At 47.3% G+C, this 25,768-nt stretch overlaps 1 protein-coding gene across 1 annotated transcript; it reads left to right on the top strand.

Moving 5' to 3' along the window:
• The first annotated feature begins 3,679 nt into the window (after nt 1–3,679).
• Nucleotides 3,680–20,381, top strand: LOC103179058 (T-complex protein 11-like protein 1). Its single transcript, XM_007894133.2, has 10 exons — nt 3,680–3,918; nt 6,242–6,421; nt 9,308–9,440; nt 10,220–10,340; nt 12,546–12,766; nt 13,545–13,681; nt 14,284–14,456; nt 15,656–15,825; nt 18,630–18,802; nt 19,179–20,381. The coding sequence occupies exons 2-10, from the start codon at nt 6,262–6,264 to the stop codon at nt 19,382–19,384; spliced, it is 1,494 nt and encodes a 497-aa protein (XP_007892324.1). The 5' UTR covers nt 3,680–3,918; nt 6,242–6,261; the 3' UTR covers nt 19,385–20,381.
• Nucleotides 20,382–25,768: the final 5,387 nt, after the last annotated feature.

Genomic DNA, 25,768 nt, shown 5'->3' with positions numbered 1-25,768 from the left:
GTGTATTTGTAGGTGAACGAGGCACAGCAACATTCCACAAACAGCCATTGAGTGAGTGACCAGCTTTATTTAGGGGATTGTTGGCCAGGACACCGAGAGAGAGAAACTCCCTTCTCTTTTTTTAAGTAGTGCCATGGGATCTTTATTGTCCACCTGAACAGGCAGACAAGGAGCTCGGTTTAACGAAGGATGACAGAGCTGGCAATGCGGTGCATGGTGGCACGTTGCTGAGCAAAGTTGTTGTCGCATTCACCTACACATACACAGTCACTACATTTACAGAAAATCGAGTGAAGCGATTTGAGACATCGAGAGGCGTCGTGAGAGGCGCTATATCAAATGCAAGGATTATTATTATTATTAAAGGCAAGGATTACTATTAATGCTGTCCAATATTGCTGCTCGGTGCCGGGGAAGGGTAATAACAGGTGACTATCAGGAGGTGAGTAACTGCGGCCAGACTCCTATCTAGCACTGGCAGCGGCAAACATCACGTCACCGCCAACTGCAGACAATGTCTCGGCTGCAGGAAAGATTATCTGAAAAATATAGTCAAAATAATGGGCTTGCCGGATCAGGGGAATGATTCACTGAGACATTTATAAAACCACAGTGTCTAATGTTGTAATTAAACACTATCATCAGAGGGGGATTTGTCACCGCCCTCTGCTCCCTCCCGGAGGCAGGGCTGGTTAGCAGGTTACCAGCCTCACTGTTCAGACTTGCTCGCACACAACGAGCTGTGTGTTTCCATATTCTTAATACACGATCATTACACATGGTCTAATCACTGACCTTATCCCGGCCCAATCACACGAACAACATCTGTGGCTCAGACAGAAAGGAACTTACTCTCTCCACATTGTGTAGAGACAATGGTACAAACAAACACTTACACACACCCACACACATACACACATGGGTACACACACACACACACACACACGTAAACACAAGCATATACAGTTCATACACACACACGCACACACATGCAAATGCATAGGATTGCTATGGGGAATGAGACTCTTGGCTGATCTCCCCCTCCCTATCCCGGGAACGCTGAGGCCAAGAGCAGCACCTGAATTGCCCTGATTGAGTGCAGTAACCCGGCACACACAGGGTTAAACCTGGGAGCTGCTGCTGTGTTTCGGAGATCCTTTGGGGAAAGTACCACTGCTGTCTCTGCCTCACTTGCCAGCACCACAGTTACTGGTTAATCCAATTGCTGTGAATGAAGCGTTCCTGATCCAGAGTTAAGCTACGATCAGGGATGGTATTGGCAGGTCTGCTCCACACCAGCAGGAAGCCGGGTCAGACGCCAAGTATACACTTGGGAACATTAAAAAGGCAACAAAAACTGATGATAAACAGACACCTTTGGTGAATCAATAGACATGTATGAAGGAGAGTTGGACGGATACTTGGGTAATAATAATAATAATAATCCTTGCATTTGATGTTGTCAAGACGTCTCAAAGCGCTTTGTAAGATATATCCTATGTGGTTTTAGCTGGTTACACTCCAGCAGTTACCCCAATGCACACTAAGGGGTTCCCAAGCCTTGGCTTTCGCCAACCATCGCTAATAATCTCTGGAATTAGGTAAACAGGGTCTGTCCCTTCAGGGAGAGAGTGCACATTCCATTCAAGATTGAGGGAAATCTACAAGCGTAGGTGGCAGACCTATGTCTCTCTTTGACCGAGCCTTCAGCTCCCCTCTCGACTCTCTTCCCCCTTCTCGCTCCCTCCCTTCCCTCCCCTCACCCTGACCATTTCCCCCCTCCTCGCTCCCTCCCATCCCTCCCCTCACCCTGACCATTTCCCCCCTGCTCGGGTCATGACCCAACTGTGCAGCGCCTTGGGATGTCCTCCTGACATGAAAGGCGCTTTATAAATGGAATCTTGTTGTTGTTGTTGTTGTATGTGGATTTCTCAGTCTGCTTTGGATGCTCTTAAGTATTGTGATTGGTTTCTACATGTGTCAGAGTCCGGCCGATAGTAAAAAATACATTAGAATATACAGCACAGAAACAGGCCATTCGGCTCAGCTGGTCTATGCCGGTGTTTATATGTTCCACATGAGCCTCCTCCTGCCCTTCCTCAACTAAACCTTCAAGCATAACCTTCTATTCCTTTCTCCCTCATGTACCTCTCGAGCTTTCCCTTAAATACATCTATGCTATTTACCTCAAAAACTCCTTGTGGTAACGTGTTCCATATTTCCACTACTCTCTGTGTGAAGAAATTTCTTCTAACTTCCCTATTTGATCTATTTGTGACTGTTTTATATTGATATCCCCTGGTTTTGGTCTCTCCCACAAGTGGAAACATCTTCCCTATGTCTATCCTATCAAAACCTTTCATCATTTTAAACACCTCTATCAGGTCACCCCTTACCCTCTGCTTTTCAAGAGAAGAGTCCAAGTATGTTCAGCCTTTCCTGATAGGTATAACCTCTCAGTTCTGGGATCATCTTTGTGAATCTCCTTCGACCCTCTCCACATCCCTTCTATAATGTGGGGACCAGAACTGCACACAGTATTCTTTGTGTGGTCTAACTATAGAGGTTTACCATAACTTCTCTGCTTATCATTTCTATCCCTCTAGAAATGAACCCAATGCCTGGTTTGCTTTTTTTTATTGTCTTATTAACCAGTGTTGCTACTTTTAGTGATGGATTGAGTTTCCTCTAAAATGCAACACAGTGTAGTACATCTCAATGTAGTAGTGTAAGCCAGGACACGTACAGTAGTGCGAACCAGTGCACATAATCAATACAGAATATAACAGCCCAGTGCTGTCTAATACATATAGTGCAGGTCAATTCAGTGTAATACCGTACAGTAATATTGAGCTGCACTAGTGGCCTGGCCTGTAATGTTCTGGCAGTACTGTCCATTACTACCCATAATATTATCAATAATAGTATTTGTGTACTCTACATGACTGCACAGTACATACAGCGCAAACCACTGCACACACATGCCGCACAGCTGAGAGCTGCGGGGCGGAGGGACTTTACAACATGTCATTTCCTGGTTGCTATGGTGAAATGCTGCTTTACTTTCAAAATTGTCTGCGGGAAAATCCAACGCCTCCTTCCTGGTTTAGTACAGTGTTTCTCTCTGTCCTGGGCTGTCACACACTGGCCACTGTGGCTCTGACCAAGTTAGGTTAGGTGCCAGCTGTGGCTCAGTTGTTTTTATGATAATAATAATAATCCTCGCATTTGATATAGCGCTTTTCACATCTTCTCGACGTCTCAAAGCGCTTCACAGAATAGACTGCAAAGTGAATTGACCGTATATTTGTGGGCGAAACACGGGAGCCGATTGCGCACATCAGTGTCCTACACACAGTCGTGGATTGAAAATGACCAATTTATTATTGATTTTTTTCTTGAGGGATTATTATTAGGCTCTGTGTGGAGTAAGGAAACTTGCCCAAGGTTTCGCCCTGCCGGAAATCAAACCAGGTGTCTCGCTTGCAAAGCGAGTGCTCTAACCACTGAGCTACAGGACTCCGCATTTTACAATAAAGGTTTGTAAAAGAGCGAAAGAGGCGGGACTGCAGGCAGTTCCTGTTTACTTTCAATATTAGAAACTGTCACAAACTGCACAATTCAGCAACTTCCTGAGGTTTAAACGGCTGACTGACACTGACACACCCTCAGTGCTGACACTGACGCACCAGTCAGCCAAGCATTCTAGCACTGGATGTATTGCCCTGCACTGGGCATAGAGTGACCATAGAGTATGTAATATAATTATATTTGGCAAGACAACTCTCCTGGCTCACTCAGGAGCCCCCACCGCTCCTGATACACAGGAATCCTTGGATCTGATGATGCGCAGGAAATAACACAGTTTCAGTTTGCAATTCCAGGCGAGAACCAAGGAACAGAGTGAGCAGTGATCAGGTAAGGCACAGGGGCTAAGACTGCCTGGAATTACGTTAACACTCACCTCTTCTTTAGTGCTCCAGGACGCTACCTCGCGCAAGGGGCACTCTACAAATGCAACTAATTGTTCTTCTTTAGCATTTTATGCCCTAAAAATAGCTTTTCACAGCAGTCCTGCCTCTTCTGACAGTGGAGTGAATGGTAAACAACACAGGTTCTGGGTGATTTGCTAACCATTTTTGACTGGACACTCGAGGGAAGCCTTAAAAGGTTAAAGCCATGTGATTATTGGACATCTGGCTAACTGGTTGACATTGTGATTATTAGCTGATAGCTTTAAACCTGCAAAATGGAAGTAATCGATGTTGCAGCTTTTCGGACATGAACATTTTTATTCAATTATGCTTTTATATGTATGAAATCAACAAGTATAATTAATAAGTTGATTGCAGATCATGGAGTGTTGTGGCTGATGGACTGACTCTACTGTTTGGGTTCCTTTAACGCAGTTACTCTGTGGTTGAGAGACCAGCACGCACTATACTGTCAGGTAGTCAGGGTGTGGGGTGCAGTGGTGATAATAATAATCCTTGCATTTGATAGCGCCTTATCATGTCGTTGAAGTGTCTCAAAGCGCTTCACGGAATATTTTGCAAAGTGGAGTGACTGTGTATTTTGCGGGTGAAACATGGCAGCCAATTGCACACGGCTTTTTGTATCTCTAATATACACAAGTTGTCATGTGTCAACCTGGTAGCACTTTCGCCTCTGACTCAGAAGGTTGTGGGTTCAAGTCCCCGCGTCAGGACTTGGAATCACATAGGGTAGGCTGACACTCCAATGCAGTGCTGGAGGTCCTGTCTGCCTGTTCAGCTGGATGTTAAAGATCCCATGGCACTATTGAAAAAGAGAGGGAGTGTCTCTCTCCAGGTGTCCTGATCAACAATCCCCCAAATAAAATTGGTCACTCACTCCATGGCTGTTTGTGGGACATTGCTGTGCACTACTGCCTACCTCATTTCGCCCACAAAATACAAAGTCAGTCCAATTTACGGTATATTCTGTGAAACATTTTGAGAGGTTTCGAAAACATGATAAGGATCTATATCAAATGCAAGGATTATATTATAATTATACATATCCTGTGAAGCGCTTTGAGACATGTCAATGATACGATAAGGTGCTATATCAAATGCCAGGATTATTAAGTTCAGAAACGTTAGAGCTACATTGCCCGTAACTCTGTCTGTCCAGCACTTTGGGACGTCCTCCTGACGTGAAAGGCGCTATCCAAATGTAATTTTGTTGCTGTTGTTGTTGATGATGGAGCGCTGCATTGTCAGAAGCGTCTTCTGGTGAGTCGTTAAACCAAGGCCCAATCTGTTGAGACGTCTCAAAGAGCTTCAGAGGATAAACTCCCCTCTCCCCCCTCCAGCACTGCATTGGAGTGTCAACTTCGACTATGTGATTCAAGTCCCAACGTGGGGCTTGAACCTTTGACTCAGTGGCAAGAGTGTTATCACTACGCCAGGCTGACACACAAGGTGGGGAGAGAGGGGGGTGCGTTGGAGGAACTCTGGGATGGATTTCCAGAGAGCGGGGGGCAGAATGGCTGAAAGCATGGTGCTGTATCAAATGTAAAGATTGCTATTATTATTTGCAGTGTTTTTGTGACTCTAGCCTACGCACTCTCACCTCTGCCTCAGAAGGTCGTCACATCCCACCACTTTAATAATGAATAGTAATTTGCATTTGATGTAGCACCTTATCATGTCTTCGAGACGTCTCAAAGCGTCTCAAAAATATACTGTGAAGTCAATTGACTGTATATTTGTGCACGAAACGTGGTAGCCAATTGCGCACGGCAGCGTCCTAAACTTTCAGGTTTAAGCTCACATTCCAGGCTGACGCTGCAGAGCAGTGCTGGGGGGGGGAGCATTGTGGCTGGTCAGGAGGTGCCTTCCTTCAGATGAGATGTTCTGCCTATTCAAAGATCCTGTGACACCGTTTGAAAAGAGAAGGGAGTTTCTCTCTGTGTCGTTGGCCCCATGACAGTGTGGGACCTGGCTGTGTGCAAAAGCATTGGTGTGGTTATCAATCGAACAGTCACTACACTCAGCAGTAATCACTGCAAAGCACTTTCAGACGATTAAATTCGATAAAGTGAAGTGCTTATAAAAATACAAATTGGTCCTTACTCTCGTGAGATGAAACCTCAGCAGTGAATTTGCTGCTGTCCAGTTTGATAAACTAATGGGGACCAAAGGCATAGCCTTTTGTTTGCTGACTGAGATCTAATACTGTGGCACAGCTCTAAAAGGTGTCTCTCCCCCCCCCTCAGGTTTATTACCGAAGCTGGAAATGGACAAAATGCCGAACAGTGAGGACAGGCCGCCTGCAGTCAGGGGCAGTGAGACTGAGCGAGCAGAGGGCAGTGGGTCTGTGCTCAATGAAGTCAGCACGGCTGGAGGCCAGGGCAGCAGCGACATGCCTGCTCTCCGCAAACCAGATGTTCCCAGCTGTAAGTAGCAATTTACCAGGCGGGACCTGTCGGGCTTCGCACACCACATCCGACCTGCACAAGTGATAGTTAGAGGCTAGACCATCTCCTGCTGGCTGGCAGCTATGCCGTTATTAACCCAACAGGGAAGTCGGTGGCAGTGCAGAATGCCGTTATCACTCACCCAGCAGCAGCCCTCACTGTCCTCACCAGACACACACTGTGCCTTTGCTTCCATTCATAGTTCCACAACAGCTTAAAGCTTTAATTCTAAACGCACAGATCAGAATAATCCAAAAATCACTGACATTAAAATCCCCGCTTAATTTTCATCCATTTTAAGTAAAACCTGTTATTCACCTCTCGCTGATCCACACTGGGACACTGTGGACGCAAGATTGAGCCCCTCCAATTAGTAAGAGCTAAATAATCAAAAGGCAACAGCTTTTTCACTCGTAGGGCCAGAAATCAGCAGCTTAAAGGAAAGCTTTCAGACTGTCAGAGGTTTAAAACTTCCGTCACGGTAACAAAGCTACTCACAGCACATATGAAAGGAAAGACTTCTAAATGTGATTAATTTCACAAGTATGGAAAACACCACAAATTAACCAAAGGCCAGCAATTTCCAGCAAAGACTCTGATTATTTGTTTCAACCTCCATCTGCCAGGGGCCTGGGGACATACCAGCCCCCAGCGTTGCAGGCCTGGATGCTTTGAGGTTTGCAGTGGGTGTGGATGGCAGGCCTGGGGGGCTGTTCACTTCTGGCAATTAGGCAAGGGGCTGCTGCAGATATTCATTTAGCTTTTTCTCAGAGAATTGGGCCGGTAATTGGAACATCATCAGACACCTCGTGGTCAGACAGCAGCTCGTCAGCAAGAGACTAAAGCCCCCCGAATTCCACCTAATCTCAGCCTGTGAGACCATTTGTGCTGGGGGAGCACTGCATTGTCGCCCACCTTTGGATGAGACGTTAAACCGAGGTCCCATCTGCCTGTTCGGGTGGTTGTTAAAAATCCCGTGGCGCTATCTGAAAACAAACGGTGTTTCTCTCTCCTCGTGTCCTGGCCAACAAGCCCCCAAGTAAAACTGGTCACTCACTCCATGGCTGTTTGTGGTACACTGCTGTGCGCAAATTAGTCTCTGGGTTCACCAACAAATAACCCATCACTATGCTTTACAGTAAATCCTGTGAAGCAACTTGAGACGTCTTGACGACATGATAGTTCTCTATATCGAATGCAGATATTATTATTATTTGCTCTTAAAATTTAAGATTACACATTTGTTTTGGATCAGTGCGTGTTTCTCACACTCAGACACCCATCACTGTGGTCAACCAGTGATTGACACGTGCAGAAACCCATCACCGTGCTTAAGAGTATCCAAACTAGACTGAGAGTTCCACGTCTGCCACCTGCACATGGAGGAGAATGCGTACTCTCTCCCTGGAGGGAGGCACCTGGGCTTCCTGGATCCTGGAGAGTATTAGACGCAGAATACTGCAGATGCTGGAAATTTCAAAACAAAGACAGAAGTCGCTGGGAACACCCAGCAGGTCAGGCAGCATCTATGGAGAAAGGAAAGTGAGTCAGTGTTTCGGGTCCACGATCCTGTTCTGATGAACTGTTCTGATCTACCCACCGAGCCTGCTCCACCAAACAATCAGATCTTGGCAGCTCTGACAGTGTAATATTAGACGTGTATTTCTTGTTTTTCGACCTTGCTCAATGATCCTCACCGGCAGGTATTCGCTTTGCGAGGTAGACACAATGAACAGGTACAGAAGAGACTTCAGATTAAGGTCTTATCTGAAGCACATCATCCCTGACTCTCTACCCCCCTCCCCAGAGAAAGAGTCGCCTCCACAAGGCTTAGACCGCAATCTCTGACCTAGAGACGAGAGTGCGACCAGGCTAAGCCAGGCTGACCCAGGGGCTGGGATCAAACCTTGGTGCCGAGCTCTCAACCCCCAAAACTATACCTATTATGATTGTAGGAGCCAAGCAACCCGGCAGAGGCCCAACCTGACACTGAGCTGTGCATTCCCCACAGCCACTGTCTGGACACCTCAGACCAGATGCAGGACGACTCTCACAGATTACAGTGTTAGTTGTACTCGATTACAGTCAATGTTCGGGGTGGGTGGGGGGAGGGGGCGGTGTGGGAGCTGCACTTTAGCTACCATCACCTGGCTGCCTGAACCGATGTGAAAAGGATCCTTAGTGTCTTGGAATGAAGTTAGTTACTGTTTGTAAAGTCACAGAGGCAGCTCCAGACACACACCTCCTGCTCATTACACATGAGATCCAGCAACACAGGCAACAATCACAGCCCTCGTTTATCTGCGTGTTCCACAGCTGCGTGTTCCTCAGTGAACACTCGCCTCGTAAGCGAGAGACCTGGGTTTGATTCCCATCAGGGCAAAACCTTGGGCAAGTTTCCTTACTACACACGCCTCATAATAACCCCTCAAGGAAAAAAACAGCGCTTTGAGACGTCTGGAAGACGTGAAAACTTCTATATCAAAATGCAACGATAAGGATTGATGTTCATCTATCAGTGGTTATAGTGTGCTCACTAATGTGTGTATACCCACTAACATGTATGTATACCCTCTAACATGTGTATACCAACTAACATGTGTACATACTCTCTAACATGTGTGTATACCCACAAACTTGTGTGTGTATGCACTACCACAGCATTTTTACACATATCCAAGTAATGCCATTAAGTCTTACATTTTGTTGCAAAACATAAATTAATTCTGAACTATTCTAAAGTGGCAAATGTGTGTTAGTGGGTACACAGATGTGCGTTAGTGGGTACACAGATGTTATTGGGTACACAGATGTGTGCGAGTGGGTGTCCAGATGTGCTGTATTAGTGTTGTATCCTCTCCACAGCCAGCCCGCCCAGACTCGTGCCCCTGACTGAGGTGATGGAGATTGCTAACGGAGTGTCCAAGATGGTTATTGCACATGAAATAGTCATCAACAGCAACTTCCAGATCCGACAGCCGGAACCTTCCGAGGACAGGTATGTACGTGACTGGGATACAGACCTTCCCCGGGGGCTTGATCGAAAAGACTTTTCTTCTTCAGTTAAACACCAGTGAAAGCTCACGTTTGGTGTTGGGCTCACTGATTCCAAATGAAATTCTTCCCAAAGTGTGCGTTGTTTCAAACCTATCCCTGGCGTTTACTCAGCACTGCACCCGCCATAGAAACATAGAAGTAGGAGTAGGCCATTCAGCCCCTCGAGCCTGTTCCGCCAATCTATAAGATCATGGCTGATATGTACCTCAAGTCCAATTACCCGCCCCTGTCCCGTATCCCTTGATGCCCTGACCTAACAAACAGGGGTTCATCTTCCACGGGGTTCGATTTGAAGTTTGCCTTTGGGCCTTTCTTTCCTCTTTAGGGCCTCAGTGATGACTTGCCCTGTGCCTCAGGTTTCTCGATGACAAAATATCTGTCACCAATCCTAGAAGTAATAATCCTTACATATATATGGTACAGCGCCTTTCACGTCAGCGGGACGTCCCAAAGCGCTTCACAGGATATGCAGAGAGTGTGCGTTTCGTGAGCGAAAGTTCTTTATGACGGGAACACACCCGCTCGTGTTCTTGGTGCAGCCCGGATGGCGGAGGCCCTACTGGCTGCCCCGGGATGTGTTTTGGGAGACGTTTACAGGCGCCAACCAGCAGCTCTGCCCCGAGCAATGATGTTCTCTCCTCTCCTCCTCGCCTGGGGTCTATTTCCTGTCTCTATCGGTCCTCACTCTGTCTATTCAACATCTGTCCATCTCTTGCCCAGTTTGGAGAGCAGAGTGAAGGAGGTCGTCCATAAAGCCTTCTGGGACAGTTTGCAGTCACAGCTGAGCAAGACACCGCCGCAGTACACACACGCCATCAAACTCCTCCAGGAGGTCAAAGAGGTGAGAACCAGCCCAGTCCGACACCGGCTCACAACACACAGTGACAGCTTTAAGGCCTGTTAAATGAATTGGCTCAGTCCACAGCGAGGTATTTGGGATTCTGAAAACAAAAACAGAAATCGCTGGGAACACTCAGCAGGTCAGGCAGCATCTATGGAGAAAGGAAAGCGAGTCAACATTTTGGGTCCACGACCCTTCGTCGGAACTATTCGGGATTCTATTAGTCATTGAAGAATTCTTATTGTCCGAAGTATTGGTGTTCATGCCTTGATGAGCAAAGCAAGCAGAGTGGGAGCTTTAGCGGTAAGTGTTTAATAATCTCCGCACTTGTACTGCACCCGTACCATTAAACCTTCTCCAAGCAGATAAGTCCTAGCCAGTGCAGTGACTGGATTTTGTAGGCGAACGCAGCAGCTAATTGGCTCACAGCAATGCACCTCAAACAGCCATGAAGGCAATGACAAATTTATCCAGGGGATTGTCTTACCAGGACATTGAGAGAAACTACTTTCTCTTTTCAGTTGGAATAGTGAATCTTTAACATCCAGCTGAATAGATATAGAAGATTTAAAGTCTGCTCCAAAAGTCAATACACCTGATAATGCAGAGCTCCCTCCCCCCAGCACTGCACTGGAGTATCAGCCTAGACTGTGAGCTCAGAGTCCTGACGTGGGTGGTATAAACACACAACCTTCCAGCCCAGGGACGGAAGTGTGAGTGCCTGCGCCAGGCTGACACCCGGTGCGTTTGTGTGTGTGTGTGCGTGGGGACTGCCCAGGGTGTGTTAAGACTGAGGTGGATAAATATTTTGTTAGGTCAGGGGTCAAGGGATATGGGGCAAGGGCCGGTAATTGGAGTTGAGGTACAGATCAGCCATGATCTTATAAAATGGTGGAACAGGCTCGAGGGGCTGAACGGCCTACACCTACCTCAGGCCTGAAAGATATTTTAAAAGTTACTTTTGACAAACAGGCTTCTTAACCTCCCCACCTCCCGAGCATTAACCGTTCAATTTCTTGTCAACCATTACACCAGAGGAGATTAATGCAGGAAAATGATACAGAGGGTGTGTGCTCAGGTGGCATGATGACGATCTTTAAGATGTGAGTCACAAAGGTTCAAACGTGCTGAAATCAAAGAGAAATAATGATCAGGTGAAGGAAGGGGACAGAACTATAACTGAGCCAAAAGAATTTGCAACCCAGGAGACTGCTTTGAAATTCAGAGATAAAAGAAAAGGTGGAAAGGTGCCACACGAGTGGTTCAGCTGGAACCCCTCCTGTTTCTGATTAAGGGTCACACCTGATCTGTTAGCAACATGAGGGGCCGTCCAGGTCTCTGGAGGCAAAACAAAGGAGAGCAACGAGGCTGATCCCAGTGTTGGAAGGATGAGCAATCAGGAAGGAATGGATAAGCTTGGGGTCTTCTGAGATGTCCCAGAGGGGACCTGAGAGAGAGAGAGAGAGAGAGCTCAGTAAAATAATGCCACAAAGGAATCAAACGCAAAATATTTTCATATGTGCCAAGACTGAGGAATCATAGGCACACCTACACAGACATAATTTGTGGAGTCCTGCAACTCAGTGGTCGACGCACACACCTCGCAAGTGAGAGACCTGAGTTTGATTCCCGGGCAGGACGAAACGTTAGGCAAGTTTCCTTACTCCACGCGCCTCTAGTAGAAACCCGGTTGTTAGTGGATCACTTTTCTGTGGGAAAAATCCCTCAAAAATAATAATAATAATTTGGTTACTTAATCCATGACTGTTTGTGGGACACTGCTGTGTGTAATTTGCTGCCGCATTTTGCTCACAAAATGTACAGTCAATTCACTTTACAGCATATTCTGTGAAGCGCTTTGAGACGTCTTGAAGACGTGATGAAGTGCTATATGAAATGCAAGAATTATTATTATTAATGAGAAGAAGCAAAGGGGAAATAAAGCTCTTTTTAAGACATCAGTTAACATATAAGGCTTTGGGCCTTGACTTCTGACTATTTGGCCCTGGTTATGTCTTGTAGCAGACACATGGCTGCTGAGGATCACAGACAGTGAATGGCCTGGCTACAGGGCCCAGGTCTCATAGTTGGATCTTGGAGTTCTCCGGACCATGTTGGGAAGACTTAAGCATCCAATAATGCGGTGGGGAAGGCTGGAGCTGAGCTCTCTGGCTGTTTGCTGACAGTGTGTCCTGTCTCCCACAGTCGCTGCTCTCGCTCCTGCTCCCGGCCCACACCCGCCTGCGGGCGCACATCGAGGAAGTGCTGGACATGGAGCTGATCCAGCAGCAGGCGAGGCATGGAGCCTTGAGCCTCCCCCAGCTAGCTCGCTTCATCACAGCCACCATGGCCATGCTGTGTGCTCCAGTCAGAGACCAGGATATCAACAGACTGAAAGGTCTGACCCAGCCGGTACCAATCTTCAGGTATGTGTGTGCAGTGTGGATATGTGTGGGTATGCATTTGTGTGTGTGTGTATATATATATATGTGTGTGTTTGTATCCGTGTGTTTCTATATATGTGTTTGTGTACGTGTTTGTATAATGTGTTTATGTATGTGTCTATGTATATGTGTATGTGATATGTGTAGGTTTGTGTTGTGTATATGTGTACCTGACTGTGTACATGTGTTTGTGTACGTGTTTGTATATGTCTATGTGTACATGTGTTTGTGTACACGTGTGTGTGTGTGTGTGTGGTCGACGAACCGGGATTGTATTTGCAGCCACTCCGTCCCACTCTCTGAATCAATCCCAAATTCCCTCCATCTCTCACTTTCTAATATAAACTCCAGTGATAAACTCCTCCAACGGGAACGTGGGAGGTGGGGTGGGGGGGTAGTGTACAAATCCTCAGACCCGAGGTGGGGGGGGCAGGAGTTTTGGATGAGCTCCTCCTGTTTCTGGATGTCTATGTAGCAGACTCACACTCAGACGCGGGACAAACAGTTTAGAGAAACAAAGGTGATGACATGAAACAGACCCCCGGGGGAGGGGAAGAATACGATGTGTGATAATCATACACTATCCCTCCCCTCCCCTCCCCCTCCCCATGGTATCAGAGGAAGCAAGGGGAAATTACTTGTTACTTGGTGAAATTGTGGCTTGAGGGTGTGTAATAGATGGTCTCTGGTCTGTGATGGTGTGAGGGCGTGTGACGATCTCGCTGTGTTGCTGTGCTCTCTCTCTCTCTCGCTTTCTCAGGGAGATCTTCCGCGTTCTGGATCTGATGAAGATGGACATGGCAAACTTCACCATCCGCAGCCTGAAGCCACACCTGTTGCAGCAGTCCATCCAGTACGAGCGAGGCCAATTCCAGCAATTCCTGGACAAGCAGCCCAGTAAGTGACCCTCCACCACATATATTCTCTCTCTCTCTCACACTCACTCTCTCACTCTCATACACACACCTTGAGCAGCTCGGTTGAGCCATCGGGGAGATCGGAGGAGGAGGAACGATCAGAGGAAGAGAGATCAATATCCAAAAGATATGGTGCCCAATACAAATAATGTCTTGTGCTCCTCCCCACCCCCTTCGACCCCCATCTCTCACTCGGGTGCCAAAAGTTCGCCCGACGTGAAAATTGCTATAACTGTCAATTTGTGCTGTACTGCAATAAACCACTGACTGGTGCAAGAGTGGTTTGTCCAAAACTAGGTTAATGTTGATGCTTTACAAGCATTAAAGAGCATTAAAAAGAGAAGTCGCTGGGCACACTCAGCAGGTCAGGAAGCATCTATGGGGAGAGGAACGTGAGTTAATCGACCTAACTAACTTTCCTCTCTCCATAGATGCTGCCTGACCTGTTGAGTATTCCCAGCGACTTCTGTTTTTATTTCAGATTCCCAGAATCTGCAGTATTTTGCCTTAAGAATTAAGGATTTGCCTGGCCCTGGGGATTGAAAGAACTGAACATTGAGTCCTTCCTCTCTCTCTCCTCAGACGCCTTGGACAACACGAAAACATGGCTGAAGACGGCAGCGGCAGAAACGGCCCAGTCACTCGCTGCGGGCTCTGGTGGTTACAGACCCACAGTGCTCAGCCCCACGCTGGTGCTCAACCAAGGCTACATCAACCTGCTGCAATGGGAGGCTGACAGCAACACATACCCCGAGGTAAATCCCAAGTGAATACAGCTCAGGGCGAAACGTTGGGCAATTTTCCTTACTACACACACACTTCTGTTCACCTAACAGTAAGTAGGAACCTGGTTAATAGTTCATTGGCAGATCGCTTTGCCGGGGGTGATAATCCCTTCCCAAAAAATAATGTTGATAATTTGGTCACTTCAATCCCCGACTGTTTGTGGGACGCTGCTGTGCGCAATTGGCTGTAGCATTTCATCCACAAAATATACAGTCAATTCACTTTGCAGTATGTCCTGTGAAGCACTTTGAGACGTCTCGAAGACATGATGAAGTGCTATATGAAGTGCAAGGATTATTATTATTCAGCACCTGTGACTAGGGTGGGGGGGTGAGGAGAATGGCTGCAAAACCGACAGGCAAATGAGGACCTCCTGTACGGCCCTGGATCTCACACCACTCACATCACCAGCAGTGATGTAATACACAGGATATAGGGCTTGCACAGATTTTTTTTATTTCAGTTCAAATTCAAGCCCTCATTACCTTGTTATTTTAACCATCTCCTAGTCCTTTCACCCTGGTACAAGTGTCAGCAATCTGCTCGACCAGCCGGGTGTCTGATGTATGCGGAAACCCATCACCATGTGTTAAGAGTATCCAAACCGAACTGAGCGTTCCATACATCCACCCACACATGGAAATCCCAGAGTATTAATTATTCTCCCTCTCATCAGGAAGATGGAGGAATCGATATTCTAAAATTACGCATGGAAATTCTTGCCCAAGTTGTGAATCCAAGGCTCACGTTGGGGGCTTTGACCTGACAGCCTTGGTGGACGCTCCAATGCAGTGCTGGGCAGAGGAGTGTTGCACTGTCAGAGGGACAATAGATGAGATGTAAAAGCGAGCTCCAGTTCAGCAGCCTGAAAACCCCGATTCTAATCGAAAACAGAAGGGAGTTTCCTCCCCTCGGTCTCAGCCACCAATTCCCCCAGATCATGTTCATCCTTCACTTCACGGCTGTTTGTGGGACGTGGCTGTGCGCAAATGGGCTGCCGCGTTTGTCTACAAAACAGACAGTCACTACACTTATAAACCCTGTGAAGTGTTTTGAGATGTAATGATGACTTAAATCAGGCGCTGTGTCAAATGCAAGGATGACCGTTGATAATGACTGCGACACTGAGCAAATTGTGTGTGTGTGTCGTCCCATTCCCCCACCACAGACTATGCTGATGGACAGATCTCGTCTCCAGGAGCTGCAGCAAAGACTGACTTACCTAAAGCTTGTGGCCTCCGTCCTTTTGGTGACCAGTAATGTGCTGGGCGTGCAGCCTGGGTTTGTAGATAAGTTAAAGCAGGTGACTGCTGCCCTGTTAGAGGGGTTGCATCACAGGTAAGTAAATCACACCTTCTGCACCACCGGGACATGAGAGGAGGCAGAATAACATCCACCTGGTGTAACCATTCTCTGACCTCAGTGCACACGGGGAAGGGCAGACAGGTAGTTTGGCTGGTGCCAGTGGGATTGAGGGGCAAACATTAACGACGGAGGCAGCCACAAGGGGGGCAAAAGATGCAGAATCGTCTTGGGATATATAAAGGGCAGAGAAAGGAAAGTAGGATATGGAGAAAAGACCACATTGGTAACTCGGCCAACAATCCCCTAAATAGAATTGTGCAAAATGGCGGCCACGTTCGCCTACAAAATACAGTCACTACACTTTACAGTAGATCCTGTGAAGCGCTTTGAGACGTCTCAACGACTGATAAGGCGCTGTATCAAATGCAAGGATTACTATTGACCACATTAGGAAAGTGTTAGGCTTAACCAGCACATAGCACCGAGACTCCTAATGCCGGGACCCTGACCCTGGGACCGATGGTCTGGGTAACTGAGGCCATCTTGTACGGTCTCCCTCGCGCTGCTTCAGTGCTGTTTAATTGTCTCCTCTGCTCTAACAGCCGCTCTGGCAAATCCCTTTTACTATCAATGTTTTTCAGTCCAAAGTCAACCTTTTCCCTGTTGGTAACACTATGGCTCCACCTTATGGCATTGTTGAGAACTGAGAGAAACATGGTGGAGCTAGAAATCACACTGCCTGATAATAATAATAATAATAATCCTTACATTTGATATAGCGCCTTATCACGTCTTCTCGAAGACTCAAAGAGCTTCACAGAATATACTGTAAAGTGAATTGACTGTACATTTGTGGGCAAAACGTGGCAGCCATTTGCACACAGCAGCGTCCCACAAACAGTGGATTTTGTGATCAAATTATTATTTTTTTTGAAGGGATTGTTACTCCCAGAAAAGCAATTCCTCCGTCAGACACCTGTCAGCTAACAAGCAAGTGGGATCTTGGGATTGGCACTTCATTGCTATTTGCGAGATGTGGCTGTGCGCAAATTGACTGCTGCGTTAATAATAATAATAATCCTTGTATTTGATGTATTGCGTTATAAAATCATCAAGACATCCTAAAGTGCTTCGCAGGATATACTGTAAACTGCAGTGACTGTGTATGTTGTGGGCGAATCACAGCAGCCAGTTTGCTCACAGCAATGTGCCACAAACAGCTGTGGAGTGAGTGACCAATTTTTATTTGCTGACGAAAAACATCTGTTGCAGTAAATCCTATGAAGGGCTTTGAGACATCCTCACAATGTGAAATACCTAATTATTATTATTAATATTTGTTCTTTGAGGCCTATGTTGGTTGGGGGAGAATATAACAATAATCCTTGCATTTTACATAATATCTTCTCACATTGCAGAGATGTCTCAGAGCGCTTCAAAGGATTTACTGTAGGTGGTACGTTAGTGTTGGGGGCATGGAAACTTTGACCTGAAATTCCACCCAGTCTTAGCCCGTAAACCCAACTCTTTGTCTGAAAATTGAGACAGAATTGTGGAAGACTCTTCAATGCAGTCTGATTTCTTTTTTTTAAAGAACATTTGCGTTAAAAAGGGGGTTAGCAACTTAAGAATTTTCCACAATTCTGCACATTCTGCAAGACAAAATAATGGTGTTGCCTGAGACCAGGTGGAATTTCAGGCCGGAGACCCCTGGCAGAACAGGGCCCTGAGGTACGTTGGAATGAAGATCTTTGGTCACTGCTGGGTGGGGAGGTCTCTGGGCTGGGAGTGAAAATGTCCCAGGAGATGTAAACTGGGCTGTCACTGTAACTAACCACGGAGCTCCATGCAGCAGCAGTAGCAATCCCAGCCAGGAATTACACAGGGCTTTAAAAAATCATAATCCTTACAAATGATACAGCATCTTTCACATCCGGAGGACGTCTCAAAGCACTCACACGATCTACTGTAAAGTGCAGAGACTGTATTTTGTAGATGAACGCAGCAGGTAATTTGCACACAGCAATGTGCCACACACAGCCATGGAGTGAGTGACCAATTTTATTTGGGGGATTATTGGCCAGGACACTGGGGAAAGAGAAACTCTCTTGTTTTATTGAATAGTGTTGTGGGATCTTTAATGTCTATCCTGAACAGGCTACCAGGACCTTGGTTTAATGTCTCACCTGATACCTCCATCACTGAATTGGAGTATCCAATTAGACGTTTAATGTGAGTTTAATGTTCCGACATGGGGCTTGAACCCACTACCTTCTGAGGCAAGAATGCTACCAACTGAGCCGGGCTGCCACCTCATAGAGACTTTGGTGAAGTACGCTGATCATTCTCAAGAATTCCTCAGGAATTCTCAGATCGTGGCTGCACCCACAGACTGAAACACAGGTTGTGCTACTTTTCCTACGATCTGAAGGTTTTGTTGTAGATTCCAGCCCTGATCTCCCTCATCCTCACTGCACCAACAACACTTTACACTTTACAACATAATACCTTTCCCATCGGGAAGACATCTCTCAGAGCTTCACATAACTGATTGGCAGCTTGTGCTGGGGAGGGTAAGGGAAAAGTGGCCGAAAGCATGATTGATGAGAGGAGTTTTAAGGCGGGCAGGGAGGGAGGGAGGGGGTGACACAGCGGGAGGGGGGAGGAAGAAGGAGGTGAGGCGGAGGGGGAGGAATGGGGTGAGATGGAGGGAGGGGTCAAGGTGAAGTGAGGGGCAAGGAGGAGAGATACGGGGGGGTATGGTGGAGGGAGCACCAAAGAAACAAGAGAAGACTTCCTATTAAAAGTTTTTTTTTTCTGTTGAACGGGACCTTCAGGACCTTCAACTTGGAGGAGGCTCTACTTGCCATCAGTGACCAGGTCATCAAAGAGGTCAAGAGGTCGCTGTCTGACCTGCAAAGTGCTCCTTTGACAAACGAGACCGAGTTCATCCTGAAAGGCCAAATCAGAAGCATCGCACAGACAGACAATCCCATTCGCACGTTACTTGGTGAGTCTGCGCTGACCCCCTCAACACTTCTCCCCCTCTTTCAGGCCCTCCATTATAGAGAGGGTGGCAGACAATAGAGCGGGTACAGAGGAGATTCACTGGACCAGAACAGAGATGAGAGGTTTCACTAATGAGGAGAGATTGGTAGAACCAGAACTGTCAACTGTCTTTCAAACCCCACAACTGTGCCATGACCCATTCTGCCTTCCACCTCATCTCCCGACTCCGCCACTGTCTCTCCCCTGAGGCTGCTGAGACCCTCATCCATACATTCATCACATTCGCTATCTCGGGTGCTGGTGGCTGTGTGTGTAGCTCAGTGCCTGGTGTTTGACGCTCCGTGTACAGCCTTTCACACTATTTATCTGGTTTGCAGGTAATCGGATGGTGATGTACCTGAGGGATGCGCTGAGCTGTCCGCAGCCTCTCCCAGGGGGCCTGACCCCGGTCCAGGCCGAGCTGCAGGATGTGGCCTCTGCCCTGGGCCGTGTGGTCCATCACAACAGCCTGGTGTTCGGGCCCTATTACTGCAGCATCCTGACTAAGCTGCTGCTCCCTGAGTGCGGCACAGACTCCCGCTGACCTGCTCGCAGACAGGAGGGGCCTCACAACGATGGGGCGGGGAACCAAGTCCAAGACAACAGCGTTTCACAACACCCAATACCCAACAGTGTAACATTTGTAATAGAGAAACATTCCCGGGAAGATAATCCCATTAAATCCTGGGTCAGGGCCAGGCAGGGAAGCTTTTTTTTCCCCTTTTCAAAGCAAAATCCTTTTTTTTCTGGTTTGTGTTTTTTTTTCTATTGAAGGGCATTCCCCCAATTTCGTTCTCTGTGTCTCACACTAGTTTCCTGAGGAGGAGAGGAGAGCAGCAATCTGCCTCAGGAGACAGGCATTACCAGAGAGTCAGTCAGGACTGGGAGTTTCCAATAGACTGGAAGCAAAGAGACGTTATTCCAATGCTAAAAAAAAAAGTGACAGAATCATACCTGGCAACTACAGACTCATTAGCTTTACCTCAATGAGAGTGGAAATGATGGAGTCAATCATCAGAAACTAAATGGAAGATTAACCATAGAAAAATAAGCTAATAATTGACAGCCAACGCAGGTTCAGAAAGGTCTATGACCATAGACTTTTTGAGGAAGTGACAATCCAATTTGATTCTATACAACTATAAACTATGTTGTTAGTTGACCTATCGCTCACTGTGTCAAAACAGTGTGAGGCAGCAATAAACAAGGCAAACAGGATGTCGGGCGAGGAGCTAAATCAGTGGAGTTCAGATCCCCAGACGTCATTGTCAGGCTGTACGTTGCTCTGGTCAGGCCACACCTTGAACACTGCACACGGCTCTGGTCACTGACATAAGGGGCTGCTCAGGCCATAGAGACAGTGCAGAGGAGAGCAACGAGGATGATTCCCAGCGTTAGAGGAATGAGCTGTGAGCAACGACTAGACAACCTCAGGCTCATCAGTCTTGAGAGAAGATGACTCAGAGAGGACCTCATAGAGGTGTATAACATTTTAAATGAGATTGAAAAGAAACCCAGATCATTACTTTAGGATACAGCAAGACAGTAGAACAAGAGTGGAGTCCTGTAGCTCAGTGGTTAGAGCACTCGCTTTGCAAGCGCGAGACCTGAGTTCAATTCCAGGCAGAGGGCGAAACCTTGGGCAAGTTTCCTTACTCCACACAGAGCCTAATAATAATCCCTCCAAAACCAAAAACAATAATAAAATTGGCATTTTCAATCTACGACTGTTTGTGGGACATTGCTGTGCGCAATTGGCTGCCGCGTTCGCCCACAAATTTACAGTCAATTCACTTTACAGTGTGTTCTGTGAAGCGCTTTGGGACGTCCTTCCGACGTGAAAAGCGCTATATCAAATGCAAGGATTATTATTAAGAGGACACAGGTTTAGAGGGGTAAAGGCCAATTTCAGGACAACTGGGACAGATTGCCAGGTGGTTGAGGCCAGGACACTGGGACTCATTTAAAAAGCAGCTTGATGCTATGATGGGGATGGTAGGGTGGGTGTTCTGGACGGATGAGATCAGATGGGCCAAACTTAGGTAGTGCTTTTAACATAATGTCTCAAAGAGCTTCTGCAACTAAGTTATGTTGAACAACAACAACTTGCATTTATATAGCGCCCTTCATGCTGGACGGCGTCTCAGAGCGCTTAAGGTGAACAGTGGAGTCCTGTAGCTCAGTGGTTAGAGCACTCGCCTCACACGCGAGAAATCTGGGTTCGAATTCCCGGCAGGACAAAACCTTGGGCAAGTTTCCTTACTCCACACGCCTGATAATAATCCCTCAAAAAAAAGCACAATAATGAATTAGTCACTTTAATCCACGACTGTTTGTGGGACACTGCTGAGTGCAATTGGCTGCCATGTTTCGCCCACAAAAAAATACAGTCAATTCACTTTACAGTATATTCTGTGAAGCGCTTTGACATGTCTAGAAGACGTGAAAAGCGCTGTATCAAATGCGAGGATTATTATTATAACAGGGGAGAGGCGATATTTGGTGATATTTGAAAGACAGGAGCTAACCGTTTGAAATTTATAAGTTTGTTTGAAAAAAAATTCTGATCAATTTTCCTGATCACAGCAAAATTAACTATCAGCTCAGAACTTTGTTACCAGAGCTCACCAGAAGGTGTCATCAGCCCACTAAAAACATTGAGGCACTCACACCCCAATACACTCACACACTCGCACCCCAATACACTCACATCCGACACACTGACACACTCACACCCCAATTCACTCGCACCCCAATACACTCACATCCGACACACTGACACACTCACACACTGACACCCCAATTCACTCACACCCCAATAGACTCACACCCGACACACTGACACCCCAATTCACTCACACCCCAATAGACTCACACCCGACACACTGACACACTCGCACAATGACACCCGAATACACTGACACCCCAATACACTCACACCTGACACACTGACACCCCAATTCACTCACACCCCAATAGACTCACCCCCGACACTCGCACACTGACACACTCACACCCCAATTCACTCACACCCCAATACACTCACACATTGACAAAGTGACACACTCACACCCCAATACACTCACACCCGACACACCTCGATGCACTCACACCCTGACGCTCACATACCCTGACACACTCTCACCCTGAGTGAGTGTGTCGGGGCGTGAGCCTCAGTGTATATGACACCCTGCCCCACAATCAGCAGTCGGGCCTTCAGCCTCTCCGCCAACACCCTCTGGAACTCCATCCCGGAGCCCATACGCCCCCACCCTCCCTTGCCTCCTTCAAGGCCCGTCTCAAGACCTTCCTCTTCAATAACGCCTTGGTCATTCTTCCCTCCACCCCTCTAGACTCCAGCCCGCAGCTCGGAAGCAAACCCTTGACTATCCAGCGCCTTGGGGCGTCCTCCCTAAGTGAAACATGCTACATAAACACAATTTGTTGTTGTTAAAGAAGAATTGCAAAACTAATGAGCTTCCCAAATTGCAGTATAATCAGCGATATCTGTGCCATTGATCTTTCTGATTGATTTTAGTGCCTGTCTCGGTCGCCTCATGTTTATAAATACATCGTCCGTTTCTAACTCTGTATGATGACTTTTATAGATCGTTGATCATGGACTTGCGAGGGGCTGTACATACTTACTGTTGGTGGGAGGGAAGGTTTGTAACCCAAACTGTGTGGCTTAAACTGGGAGAAATGGTGCATTGTATAAAATCGTGGCTTTTTTTAAACTTGGAAAACAAGATTGATGTTTTTATTGCGTCTCTCAGGGTTTGTGGGTCACACATCGTCATCCCCTGAAATGATAGGCCCACGATGGGGACGTATATGTCTCTGCTCCTCCCCTCACTCTCCCAGGCTCGGTCAAGTCTCCTAGTGAGAAGCGTCTGGGCACAGGGTACAATATGGGCCGCGGGGCAGGGGGAAAGCCACAGTGAGTCAGTCGTTGTGGGAGCCGCCTGTCATCACACAGAGCGACAGGGATCCGGGTCAGGAGTGCTGTCTGCACTCCCTCAGGCTGTGCGCGAGCCACAGGCTCGACAGAGGGGCAAACAGACAAACACTGCAAATTACACAGCTATTCCTACAGAGCGCACAGTCACCACTCTCTACAGTAAATCCTGTGAAGCGCTTCGAGACAACAACTTGCATTTGTACGTCGCCTTCACGTGGGGCAGTGTCTAACAACGCTTAACAGCGGCTGAACCAAAAAAGAGGGGGGAGGGGAGCAGTCAAAGAGGAAGGTGCGATTTTAAGACGGGCAAAAAAAGGGGCAAAAGGCAGAGGGATTGAGGCGGAGAGTTCCAGCAGTTTGAGGCGTAGTGGCTGAAGGAATGGCCGCTGATGGTGGAGCGGAGGGCACGAGGGATGTGTTGAGGCCCGAGCTGGCGAGCGGATAAGGGGAAGGGGAGTGAGCAGGTGGGGAAGTGCCAGTGATTTGGAGGTGAGTGCGAGGATCTTGATATCAATACATTCTGCGACAGAGATGTCCTCCCAACAAGAAAGCCGTTGAATAAAATGCAAGGATTATAATTATTTATTCTTTGTCAAGGGTCCCAGTGCCTGCAGTATCAGTCGGCCCTTAATGTTTACTCATGTGAGAGAAATCCAATCTCTCCGACGAGAAAGCGTATTAAACCCATTAGTTTATTCCACTGAAAGGTTCTCATAGATTTATTGCTAATTCCAGTGGACGTGACCGGAGGGAATAGAAGCTTTTGCACAGTATCTGCCCTGGTCTGAGCTTATTCACAGTGAACGAGGAGCTGAGGCTGACTGGACACGCAGGCCAGGCATTTAATCAACATGTGACTTCTAGATTGTTTTGTTTGCAAGCCTCCAATCTCTCAATTTGTTGCCTTAACCAGCGAATTTTATCATTCGTTCCCAAGTTGTTGTTATTTGGAGCTTAGACCGTCTTGTCTTCATGATCTACATTGCCACTTACGGTGCCTTGGTTTATTTCAGTTGTAACAATTGCTCTGCCTCCTGCCGGAGGCTGTAAAATTTTGTTGCAGTTTGTTGGTTCCCCTGGTCTACTTGACCGACGTTCTGGGGCATAATGCCCAGGTTTCCCGCAATCATAACAAGTTCCTGGTCTTTTCTTGGACCCTGTCCATGCCCCATTCTAGGAGCGACTTCTGTTTTTGTTTTCAGATTTCCAGCATCTGCAGTATTTTGTGTTTTATTTTTCCATCCATATCAAACCTGTCACAGAACCCAAACACACAGACCTCAACTTCCCTTTCTTGTCCAAGTTTTAAAACACATTCCTTACGATCAATCAAGATATTACTCTCAGTCCTGACACACACCCTGGGTATCAAACAATGATTTTAACCATAATCTGACTATAGTAGAGTAATACACTGTATAGTAATACCCACACGCTATATAGTAATACCCATACCTCCTAAATACTCTGGAGCAACTACAACCTTGGGAAGTTTTACTAAGTGTGTTTAAATACAGCCATACAAAGCACCCAGTTCAAGGTGTCAGCCTGGCTCAATTGACAGCACTTTTGCTTGTGGGTCAGAAGGTTGTGGGTTCAAGTCAAGATTTTGAGCTCACAGTCCAGGCTGACGCTCTAGTACAGCATTGAGGGAGCGAAACATTGTTGGGGGCCATCCTTCGGAGGGTCTTCTGTGCTACTCTAGGTGGACTGAAATATGGATAGAAAGCACATTCTCCCGGCCCAGTCTCAGTAACATTGCTCCTCTCGTAAACCGGAGGTTGTCAGGAGTATAGATTGTCTCCTCTCCGGTCATTGGCTGCGAAAATGCAGTGGTGGTTCTATAATTAGGGTCATTAAGGCTTCTATGGGATCGGGATTGCTGAGCCACGGGGGGAAAACGACTGACAAGAGATGTCAGGGTTTCATTATCAGTGTTCTTCTTCCAAGGACAGTGCAATTATTCATGGGTAAATGAACCGTTGTGCGTACAGGAGCGCTCCCTGATCACACACTGCTACCCAGTCTGTTAATCCTGCACACCAAAGCCAGAGCAGGCTCTGAGCTGCCCAAACAACAGGAAGCTTCACAGCATTCACACCGGCAAGCTGTGTGATTTTCGTGGTTAAACGCCAACACACGCTCTGGGGTCCACTGGTCTTGTCTCCGTCGCCCCCGTACTCACTCGCACAAAATATCGTACCCCCATCACACCAGTCCTTGCCGGGCTCCACTGGCTCCCAATTACCGAATGGATCGATTTCAAGATCCTCTCACTCATTTTCAAATCCCTTCATGACCTCACACCTCCCTACCTCTCCGATCTGCGTACCCCCTTCTCCGCTGGGCTGGCTCCGGCCTCCTGTTTGTCCCTCATGCTCTTCCGCTCCACCGTCAGTGACCGTGCCTTCAGCCACTACGCCCCGAAACTCTGGAACTCAATCCCTCCGCCTTGCCTCCTCCCGCCCCACTTTCAGAAGCCACCTAAATACCATCCTTTTTGATCGTGCTTACAGTCATCTCTCACCTCCCTCTCTCCATGGCTCTGTGACAAACTCCGCCACTGTCAAGCGCTCCGGGATGCTACCCCACATACGGGACACAAATGCAAGTTGTTGTTGTCTCTCACAAACCCGTGCCTAATTCTCTCCAGGATTAGCGAAGCATAGTACGTCCTTCCAGGGAGAGATTGCGCACTCCATTCCAGTCAAACAAAAATTTCTCTACCTAGGTGAATACTTGCAGTAGTTTGGTTTTACCAAGGAGCTGGGTTTCTATGCGGGTCAGACACCCGGCTACCAATTTTGCACACAGCAATGTCCCGCACACAGCCATCTGACTAATCTTATCTGGGGAATTTGTTGGCCAGAACACCGGGAGTCCATGGGATCTTTGATGTCCATCTGAACAGGGAGCCAGGTCCTGGGTTTAAAGTCTCATCTGAAGGATGGCTTCACCAACAAGCAG

This window comes from Callorhinchus milii, unplaced genomic scaffold, assembly GCF_018977255.1.
Source record: "Callorhinchus milii isolate IMCB2004 unplaced genomic scaffold, IMCB_Cmil_1.0 Scaffold19, whole genome shotgun sequence".
NCBI lineage: Eukaryota > Metazoa > Chordata > Chondrichthyes > Chimaeriformes > Callorhinchidae > Callorhinchus > Callorhinchus milii.
Note: the sequence above shows the minus strand (reverse complement) of the source record. Positions and strands in the feature narration are given on the sequence as shown.